Below are 11,901 nucleotides of genomic sequence, written 5' to 3' on the forward strand. Positions count from 1 at the left end.
ATTTACAATACGTCCTACTCATTCCTACTAATTAAATAAACTCATCAAGACCCTTCTCATACTTAAACACTATTCATCCATATTCACTGCACCCTTAATTAATCCTTCATTCCACTGACACACCATTTCCTTAAATTGTACGCTGGTTTGTCCTTGCTGCTCTCCGCCTTATTTGCTTTATCTGCTCTATTTACCTTCTCTATACTTTCATTTCTTAATTCTTCTATCTTCTTATTAATTTTGACGATGCTTTCCCTAAGATTTTCCGGATCCATTTTGCTCGATACACTCACTTCACAATTCTTTAAACTTTAGAACGATTTGTTTGTACTATTTTCACTTCGCTACTTAATACGGCGCGCGGTCATTCACATCCAGCTCCACTCGTCGCTCAGTGAGAACTGTTGGGGAGGTGATACAGAATTTCCAAATGTTAATTAAGTACTTCAAAATATTATTTAAATGATACAATTTTGAAGACATGTTTAATCAGTCTTCGATTGCATAAAATACGGTAACTAAAGTAATATGAATAACAAATTTATCTTGTCTGCCTAATATTACATTTGAAGACATTGGAATAGCGCAAATCCATGACGTCTTTCCATTTTGCTTGTTGCATGATATTTTCTTGCCATATACTTTCACATTATCCCCTTTTTCATCAATATTGCTGAAGACATTGGAATGAGGTTTTTCTTGAATTGAAATCTCTTTCTAATTATTTCGAACCTTTCTTCTTTTCTTCTAAAGTCTACCCATCCGTCTTTTTGTTTCCGATGATTTTAAAATGTTTTGAGGTTACCTCTGTTTATGATGACGTCGTAATATAACAAATGAACTCGCCATTAATGTAACTGCTCATATTAATAAGGTACATGGCTTTTGAATTTAAGATTTTACTATGATTGCGAAGGCCATGATTTCTTAATTGAGAAATAAATTAATTGACTTTTTTAAAATAAGTATTAGTTTGGTGAAATGTAAATTAATTAAAAATTATTTGACTTTCGTATTTAAGTTAAATTACAATTAGTTAATTGTGGATTAATAACATGTTGGTGAAATCGATCTTAAGTAAAAGCAAACCCACATGAACACACTTGGCTATTATAATTTCTTTAATTATTCGTTTCTACATGTCATATTCCACATCAATGACAATTTGTGTGCCTATCCTTTGCCTCCCAGACAGCACGCAATCCTATGGTTTATCGAAGAAGGGACATCGTGAAAGACGACAAAGCATTTCCATTTCCAGAGGTCCTGGTTACACCCTTGATACGCCTGTGATGGGTGAGTGGTCAGACCTTCAGTCTGTTATGTAGGCGGTCCGGACTCGAGTCCCGGCCAGGCGTGCGATTTTCATCGAAAAATCCATATTGATATTTGTGACGGATAAGGTCGCAGTTGGGGTTTTTCTCGGGATTCTTCCATTTCCCCATTTTAGGCACTTACATATTCCGTCATCATTTCTCCATTTTGTCATTCCATAGCATTACCCGAACGCCGGCTGGCGACGCACGGAGGTTGCTGGTATAGGGACGAGTGAGATTACCTGCTCGGAACCTGGATGCGCACTGAACCTTAGTGTAGTCAGCCAGTATGGGCTTGGAAGTGCGTCTAGCTTGAAGGTTAGCGCAAAAATCTTGAGGGGTCACAGTACTGGGTCGTAGTGCCCCCTTCCGAAATTCCATTCCATTCCATTGCAACACCCTTGATCCTCAGGAGGTTTGTTTCCTGCGCGATAAAGCATCATGCTCTAAGACAGTCATGTAAATTGATGCCCAGAGGCGCAAGCGCTCGCTTTAGAGCTTAGGAGAGCCTGAGCGCTTTACACCGGAAAGGAAAGAGACAGACGAAAGAGGTAGTATATGCCACTTGGTCGTGCTATATACAGGGATGGCCAGCACTGATTCAATAGATAAAGGAAAGAGAACTTATTAAAACTGAATCCATGTTAATTTTTAGATTTGTCTGAGAGGTATAAATGCATTATAGGAATGTAAACTTTAATTTTAATGCTCATTTTTCACAAGTTTGTTATTTTTATTCAAAAGGAATGTTTTTTTTTTCAATTTTTTTATATAGAAAAGTGAAATTTTCAGATATAGGTCTATTTATTTAGTAGCCTTACAGATGCTGAAACAATGTTTTCGTAAACCTAAATATACCGTAAATACGTTTTACTGAAGATAGTGTATTACAAATTTTGAAAATATTCGCAGGGAAAATGTTTGTAAGTAAATGAATTAACAACGCAACTTACATTATAAGCAAGAGATATGTGTTCATGTGTTTCATCCACTTAGTAGGCCTACAGTATAGTTGTACTACTATGGAATTTATGTCAATATTCCTTCTTAACTCTCTATTTTTTTTTACAATTATATTTTGATACATTTTATCTTTATTATTTTATTAACGTTTAAAACACAGCTGCAATATTAAGAAATTGTTTTACAGACAATATAGATAATATGAAACAAAAAAAAAAGCCATATAAAAATAACGACATAAAATTTCACGTTTCGTTTGAAGTTTGTGCACCACTGTTTTCTTAATCCAACAGGCTGCTTATTCCTCCTTCCATGCCTAGCGCTTGATGCCCGCGCACGACGTCAAGGTCAGAAAAATGCGCTTGCTTTGACATCATTGCTCTAAGACAAACGCAATATAATAGCTCATACGTGATAGTGGCATTGACTTCTTCGGGAACACAGAATGGTCTGGTGCATCATCAGATCTTAACGTAGCCGAGCATTTCGAGACATTATAGAAGGACGCAGTAGAGACTCTGATGATGCAGATGATGACATGATAGATATTCTTGGAACTTATCCACCCCCTGTAATTTTGCTTCGGATGGATAATTTTCCTTGAAAGGACATAACTTTCATTTTGGTTTTAGGACTTGCATGATAAAATGTTGTGCAATAATAGACTATTAAGATGGTGGATCGAGTACGGTACTGTAATAATTTTATTTATCTAATATTTTTTTAACTAATTATCAGCAAAGAAACAACAGTGTGAACAAATGCCGGTAAGAATGATAAGAAGCTTTACAGACTTACAAAATAACGCCCATTGGTATATAAATCGCCAACTAATAATAATAATAATAATAATAATAATAATAATAATAATAATAATAATAATAATAATAATAATAATATAATAGTTGGTTTGTTGCATCACGAATTATTCTAACAGCACGCTCCAGCGTGCAGCTCTCGAAAGAACATGAATGAATTAATAACTAGGGCTACTGGTGCACTCATTGGATCACTGCCTGAAGTGGACCTTATGTGCAGAAGGTGATTAGTAAACGAGTTTGTAAAAGAGGTGTTGGACACCTGCGGGGTATGGAACGTGGTTCGTGATCCGAGGTTGTACTTGGGCATGGGTTCGAATCCCGCTTAGATTGATTATATGGTTGGGCTTCTCCCAAGATTTTACTCGAAATCATCTCACCAAATTAAATTTCGCTATCACCAATCGCACCGCGCTAGAGGCGTAGTTGATATAAAAACTGATTTAAAAAACGAACATCCAAATGTTTTTCAAGATTGTGGCTGTTCTAGAGGCTGACTCATCGGCTACTGATTTTTAAAATGAATCCCATGTAATGTGATTAGAACTCAGATGACAGGGCTGCAACACCGAAGTCGACACAGAAAATATCACCACTTCGTATGAGTAGTGAAGTAACGGAAAGAACGCTATATTCCTGGCGGTCTCACCATACGAGAACAAGTGCGAAACAAAAGCTGTTGACTTGATTTTTCGAGGACCGGAACCGGCATGGATCCATACAATTATGCTTACATTGGAGCAATGGTCCATTGTGCCTCTCATATATGCGATGATTGTCGAAGTCTGACTGGCAGTCTGATTGACATTCGTGAGTTTGATGCTGAGAGGCGTGACCATCCTCTCTCAGCCCTAACAGAACCAGGTCCCATTTCCAGACGAATGCCTGATAAACTTCAGTTTTCGGAGCCTCAAGCCTCAAAATCTTTTATCAGCATCGAAGACCCATATTACCACCAACACATCGCGTGAACCTATTTTAACTAGGCTCTAGCAGATGATAGATAAATTGAATGGTAAGTGGAAAGTGTGTTTGGAATGATAGAGGGAAACGGGAGTATATCGGGAAAAATTCTCTTCAACGTCTGTTCTATATTATTATTATTATTATTATTATTATTATTATTATTATTATTATTATTATTATTATTATTATTAATTGTCTGTTCTATAGCCTACATAGAAATATCATGACCATAGGTAGGAAGTTCGTACCAAAACAGTAGATTCCAGTTGAGTACAACGAGGAGTATAGATGTCACCTCACCCGTGCCTCGCCTTGCTTGCTCCCGATCGCTACAGGCGATACACAGTTCACATAAACAACACAAAGTATCATTCTGTGGGGCTGTGTATAGTCATGAATAGTTGGAAGAATATTGTTAATTTATATTAATATTTTAGGTTCTGAACAAAGTGAGCTATTTTGTTATTCTTGTATTATTTACGTAATGTTAATATAAGTATTATGTATAAGTAAACTCATCTATTATTAAGTGATTATGCAAACAGGAGTGTGTAACACGTTTATTTTGTCCCGTATTATTCTTCGTTAAATGTTGACTTCTCGTGCTGCTATGCATTCGACAGCGTTACAGTCCAAGTTCAACATCCGAAGTAGGCCTACGATACCAACGTCCTAGCAGTCATTACAATAGAAATTAAAAGTTTTCTTGAAAATAATTATGGGTTTAATATTTTGTGCCGCATACGAGATACAGTGTTAGATTCACAGAGTACGAGGGAGAGTCAAAAAGTAACCTTAATAACTGTTTTATTAATTGAATATATACAATAAGACTACTAACACTTCATCACTTTTAACATAGTATAACAGGAACACTTGCATTGAACGTAGTGGGGACTATGTTGAAAAGTGATCAAGTGTTTGTAGTCTTATTGTACATATTCAATTAGCATTATGAAGGTTACTTTTTGACTCTCCCTCGTAATTGTTCACCTGATGGCATTAAGAAATACTGTATCATATTTAGATTTGCTCCAGTAACGTCTTGTGACGCAGAATGAATATTTTCAGAGTACAAATATTGTTTTTATTTTTTTTTCTGAACATAGAAGGAGTATTTCTTTTGATAAAATGAAAATGTTCATTGTTATTTGTTACAATGAAGCTAGAATCATAATTTTATACTTCGTATGTTATTTTAAATCATTTCAGATTGGGAGTTACGAAGTTTATAAATACAAATTGTTGTTTTTTATATTAAGCCTATTCGTTTATTATTTTCTTGTTCTAAGACCGTGGATGATTGAAGCACATGTTTGGTTACCACCCGGCTGTACTCTGTTCGTTCTAGTTCACTGACATTGAGAGCTGCGCTACTAGACTACTTTTCATTCGGTAGAGATGTAGTCCAAACTCATACACTTAACAGTTTTGGTAGTAACTTCATAGCTCTCATCATGGCTACCAAGGCTGAGATCGGACCCGGTCCGTTTGATTGAAAGACCAGCGCGCTAGTACTGAGCCGGCGACATTAAGTAAACCAGAGAGTACCGAAAGAACGACACAGTTATCTACAGCTTGAAAGTGCATGAAACAAGGTGCACGATCCAGTGAATGAACTGCAGGGAATGGGCTCGCTCCAACTGGGACCGGGGAAAAAGAATACCTAATATCAAATGTATTTAAATCAAATTGTGTATTTTGTGGGCTACAAAGCTAATTATGATGGTGATGATGTTTTCTATTGTGGTTCAATTTAATGCCAACAATAAATTTACTGATGCAGACTGTCAAAATAAACTATTTTATGTTATTTTTTTGTACTCAAATGAAATGCCTAGAAGGCCTATATTGTTCATTCCTATCAGAGTTGTTTCTAAGGCATAACCATTATCAATATACCTTTTTTTCAAACACATTGTCAAAGACTTACTTACATTGTCCAAAATATAAGCAGTATCACTCTAATACGATACGTAGCTATAGTCTTTATCAAATGAAAATTCATTCTTAATTTCGTATTGGTAATTTTATTAGTGCATGTTTAGTTATATAGTTTGTTTTTAGCACTTAGTTGTTTGTGTACACAATCGCTTAGTATCTAATTGACTGATACGTAAGCTGTAATAGTAATATGCGTTACAAGAGCGGTATGTTGAAGCTTTCATGTTCGAGGTAAAGTTTGAAAAAGCGAAACATAGTTGAGCTTTTTTAATTTACGAGAATTTAAAGAAAACATACCGCTCGCGTATCGTACATTATTTTGTGCGAAGATCGTTTATTACATACCTGAAAGAGGAATTTCTAATTAGTTGCAATGAAATCTCCATCTTGGTTTCTGTTCAATGACGGCAAATTTACACAACAAAAATATCTATCTTCAACATTGTTGCTTTAAAATGTTTTCTGTGTTTACTATACTCCATCAGGCCGTGATAAGCGTTTGTCTTTTTTTCCCCCCAATCTATTATGAGTCTGGAATCTTGTTGATTTTTTCACGGCTTCCTTAATGTTACTTGCATCACGAATGCAGTAACTTTAGTGGAGTTGTAGAGTTTACTTAATTTTTGCAAATATTTAAAAACAATAATTAACAGTGCAATTTAGGTGAAATTGCAGTGGTAAGTTTCCAATTTATAATTATTACTATATTGAACGTCTCTAAAAATAATATGTTAAAAGCCTAAAGCAGTAAAATCAATATGTCACTTAAGCGGTAAGAAGAGGGAAATTGTTATGTGTGTTAGGTTGGGAATACTGAATGCAGAATTTTAAACTTTCCGCGAATTGGTTTTGTGCGGAAACCAAGCAAATACGCACGATCTCGCACAAAAAAAAAATATTTATGACCATTGTTGAAAAAATGACTACCGTACTGTCATAATTGTGTACACATGAGACTATGCATGTTTCCACTTACACGACACGTCATATTAGTAAGCTGTGAGAAGGGAACGACTTGTGTTTCGTTACAGAATGAGTTCGGCGGGGGATGTGGGGTCCCCGCAGCAGTCTCCCACGCAAGAGACGACGCCCCCAAAGCCCGCGCGGCTGCAGTCGCCCCTCGACTATCGGAACGGGGACTTGGTGTCGCGGCTCCTGGCCGCCACGCCCCCCTACCTCTACAACATGCCGCTTGTGCCGCACAGCTTCTTCTTCAGCGAGATGTTGCGCAGCTTCGTGCAGGCCAAGGCAGAGGGCAACAGCGGCACTCAGCTGGGCGGCACGATGCGGGGGCCGGGAACGGCGGCGGCTGCGGTGGCGGCACAACAGCGTCGCAGCCGCAAGCGGTCGTGGAGGGAAGCTAGCTCGGAGCGCGCCAAGCCTCCCTCGGCGCTAGGCCCCGCACTCGACAAACCCTTGGAGCTCACCACTACCTCGAGGGCGCCGCCCCAGCCGCCCCCACCGCCCCCGCCTCCGCCACCTCTTCCCCAGGAGGAGAAGCCTCCCGTTCCTTCTTCGTCCCCACCCACGCTGCCCCCGCCGCCACCCCCGTTGCTCCTTCCTCCATGCGGTCTCCTTCCGCTACCGTCTGCAGACACTTCTCTTCCTCCCGACATGCTTCTGCCTCCACCGCCCCCTCTGTGGTACCCTCCTTTATATCCGCTTCCGCCACAGCCCCCTTACGGCATCGACCCCCTGCATTTCTTCATCGACTTGCGGGTGTCTGGGCACATCTGGGACCGCAAATTAGGGAAGGACACTCCTCCGTCGGGGACGGGCGACCCGTCGGGACCCCAAGGCGACGAGAAGCCCCCGCAAAGGTCTCCCGGGCCGTCATCATCGTCGCTGGTGAAGCAGAGCAAACACTGCTCCGCCTTCAGCGTGCCGCAGCCGCGCGGACGCCACTCTCCGGGCGCCGAGTGCGCGCTGCGGCGCGACGCCGCGGCCTGCACAACCAACTACGTGCTGCAGAACCTGACGCGCATCTACCAGGACGTGCGCCGCAGCCAGCAGCAGCAACAGCAGCAGCAGTCACCCCCACAGCAAAGCGACGACGGCGACGACGACAAGGCCTCCAGCTCCGAGGGCCAGGACGGCGAGGACAAGCCGCGCTGCAAGGATCTGCGGGCTCTCATCGGCCTCGAGCTCGTCGTCGACTACGTCAAGCACGAGAAGGCGCCGCGGCGCAGCGAGAGCCCCGGGGAGGCTTCCGGCAGCGAGGGCCCCGTGGACGTGGTGGGAGCCCCCACCACCACTCCGCCCGCCATCGAGCACGACGTCATGCGCCAGCTGTAGGGCAGTGGACACCTCGAAACTGGGATAATGTCTACCTCGGTTGCGCGACCCTGGTGAGCTTCACGGCAGCTTACTGTCGTGTTTGAAGCAAGGTGCTGCCGTGGCTTAGTCGGCGAGGGGAGCAATACTCGATATCCGCTCTCTCCTATGAGACTTGCGACGAAAAATGTAGACATAGTTGTGGGTTTAATCTCTCTGTGAAATATTTTCTCTTTCCCATACGGGATTTTGGTCGAGGTCTATTTTTGACCTTCTTCCATATGACACCACACAGCACTACAGAGTCTGTAACTTCGAGGCAGCGTATTGCTTGGTCTCCATCCAAGACAACAAATAGTATTGTACTCACAGTTGACAGACACTTGTAATAAGCCCTGGAGGAGAATGAAATCTGTTATCGTGACGTCCACAGCTTCTGGATTCTGTACTTAAGATACAATGTTGTTAATAGTGTATAGTCTGGAGCTTCAGCGGGTTCTATTCGAGCAAACTAAACAAATATTCAGTACAGTTCTACTTCTGATACTTGTCATACAGCTTGACATCAATTTCATTTTTTGTCACTTTTATTTTAAAGATGTCTCGATATAACTTAATCTTCTATTTACCAAAAAAAAAAAAAAAGAGCGTCTGTGGAACATGTTTCTCCAAATATTTCGATTTACTTTGACATTTTCAATGCACCATTGATCCATTATCACCTTACCATTTCATCGTCTGTGGAACAGCCTTTGTAGTTTAAAAGAGTCGCTAAGCAAGGATTTACCAATATATTTTACGATAAATGTGATCGTGGGATAGGATCTTCTGTCTTCACCGTTTCCAGTTTGACAAGACACATCCACGCTTCAGAAAAACGGGTTAAGCCGGACATTTTGCCAGTGTAATGCAGTTCTGTACATAATAATGTGCTCAATGTGGAGTCTGTGACATGTGATATTTAGAGTCTGGATTATATTGATATTAAATCTTCGTGACTAACAAGAGTCCTACACTTGTGAAGCGAAAAATATAGGAGAAATGAGGATCGGTAGGACTTCCAACATGAAATGAAGTTCAAGGTTAAGACATCTTCACTGACAGAAGAAGTGACGTAGCTGGAGTATACATAGGACGTTGGCAAGAAAGGATTATGGACTTAGGTGCACTGCGTTCACTGAAACAGGAAAAGAAGAATGTAGAAACAGGTGCTGCAGGTAGTGGGAAATAGGCCTAGTTGTCAGCTATTTGTCACTGAGCGCTCTACGCCCTTGAAGTCTATAATCTCTTTTGTGAACACTCTATAACTTATAGTGCGAACTGTCGAAATTGTATTCCGTCTGCATTCACTGAGACCTACAATGTCGGTATTTAAGGTAATCTTTTTCACTTGAATTGTATTTGCCCTTGAACTTGACATGAGTTTGGTGGTGATCTTGGTTTCAGCTGCTTCGTTTGCGACTTTGCAAAGTTCAGGTTGTGTCGAAGAGATCTGACTAAAAAATTCAACGATGTTAATCCATTTCATCTTTTTTCGTGCACAGTACTCGTGAAAAAACGTCAAAACTACTTCGTCTGTGATCTTCCCACAGCAGTAGTCTGCTGCTTCGAACCCCAGTATGTATTATTCATTACAATATGACTGTTCCATATCAAAAGCGTAAATTGGTTGTTTCTTCAATCAGAAAGCTGATTATATATATATATATATATATATATATATATATATATATATATATATATATTTTACTTATAGAAATTATGTTGCCTATTTTAATTATTATTATTCATTGTCAGTTACATCAGAAGGCATTCAATAGCAAAGTTCTACAAGTTCATTATATATATATATATAGATTTACTATATATATATATATATATATATATATATATATATACAGAGTGTAAACAATATAAACTGCCAAAAAGTCCTTGTGATAAAGCATAAATTACTGAACAAAAAAGTGAAAAAGTGTAATAATTCCTTTTCTGGTGGTTTCCCTAGAAAAACATTTTATCTGTGAGTGTAATGTTTTTGGAAATGCTAGTAGACCGTCATTATTTACTTCGATCCGCCATGTACCAACATTGCAACTATGGTGATATCCTTGTTTACAAATCAGGATACTCTGTTGTCTCTCTATTGTGGTTGTGTTAGCTTTTGTTGGACGTAAGAGCATTGGCATTGACGTTCACATTTACTCGAATAGTAAATATTAGGCTACTATCGATCCTAAAAACTGATATTTTAGGAACTAAAAACAAATATGGAAGAAAAAGAAAATTTTACTACATATCATGTTTAGTAAACCAAGATTTACAATCTTTATAATTTTGGCAGTTTATATCGTGTATTTATATATATATATATATATATATATATATATATATATATATATATATATATATACCAGGAGATACATTGTATGTATTGTAGGTGGAGAGTGAGAAAAATCTTGTTCCCACACAAGAGTACATTGTATTGCCTATTGTACTTAGGGTAGAAAATGATCAGTAAATTTAATCTGAAACCCTTTTACTCAGGGACAGGGCTATTTTTCCTAGATTTACTACCTTGTCATGCTAAAGAGTTTTATCGTCTTTAAAGTTACTTATATGAGAACCTGGATTCTAATAGCATTCAAGCCAAAGAACACCCGACAGCGCTAAAGTTCTTCGTAGAGACTTCTTATATAGGATGTTAAAAAAGTATCCAATATTTTAGGAGGTGCTAGTATGCATCAAAAAAATAAAACAATGTCTAATAAACATGAGTCCTACAACACATACTTTCTGAGATCTGAACACGTGTTCATAGGAGGTGCTCAATGTGACGTCCATTCATGGCAATGCATTCCTCTGCCACTCGGCGAAAGGAATCACGCACTCTTTGAAATTTGTTTTAATACATTGATAAAAAAAGTCCTGATAACAACCCCAAGTTAATCTCTGTGGTTGCACGTATGACTCCATTAATCTATCACCAAGAACGCCTGCTCATAAGTTGATTGAGAATCGTCGGTCCTTATGCCTTGTTTCTTCAACTGCATGGGAATTTTCATCAGCCCACACATGCTGATTATGAAAATTCTCAACACCATCTCTGCTGAACCCCGCTCATATCAGCAACCAGACTTTTGTTTTCAGTATTCCTTGCGACGTATTATTATTCCATGCCAGGAGTGTCAACTACGGTATGATTATCTGGTAGTCTGCTGTATTGTAGGGCAGAGAAATGCATTGCCATGAATGGACGTCACATTGAGCACCTCCTATGAACAAGTGTTCAGATCTCGGAAAGTATGTGTTGTAGGACCCATGTTTATTAGACATTATTTTCTTGTTTTGATGCATACCATCACCTCCTAAAATATTGGATACTTCTTTAACAACCTGTATATTTATATAACTACACCCATTTAGGAGAGCGCGCGAGCAAATCACGGCTAAGGCGTGCGCTACAAAGCGGAAGGTCGCGGATTCGATTCCCGATCGAGTTATCGATTTTATCTCTAATTTTTCCAGTCGCACTATGGCCCTGGGATTTACTCAGCATCTAACAGAAATGAATACCAGGGATATTTCCTTGGGTGTAAAGACAGCGGGGACGTAGAACATCC

At 39.4% G+C, this 11,901-nt stretch overlaps 1 protein-coding gene across 1 annotated transcript in view; it reads left to right on the plus strand.

The window, feature by feature from the left end:
- The window catches only part of LOC138697045 (WAS/WASL-interacting protein family member 1-like), a 248,145-nt gene extending 239,545 nt beyond the window's left edge, over positions 1-8,600 (plus strand). The window contains exon 3 of the mRNA XM_069822639.1: positions 7,039-8,600. Coding sequence (XP_069678740.1) covers positions 7,040-8,302 — 1,263 coding nt within the window. The 5' untranslated portion in view covers position 7,039 and the 3' untranslated portion in view covers positions 8,303-8,600. The remainder of the gene's footprint in view (positions 1-7,038) is intronic.
- Positions 8,601-11,901: the final 3,301 nt, after the last annotated feature.

Source organism: Periplaneta americana, chromosome 3 (genome assembly GCF_040183065.1).
Source record: "Periplaneta americana isolate PAMFEO1 chromosome 3, P.americana_PAMFEO1_priV1, whole genome shotgun sequence".
In the NCBI taxonomy this organism is placed as follows: Eukaryota; Metazoa; Arthropoda; class Insecta; order Blattodea; family Blattidae; genus Periplaneta; species Periplaneta americana.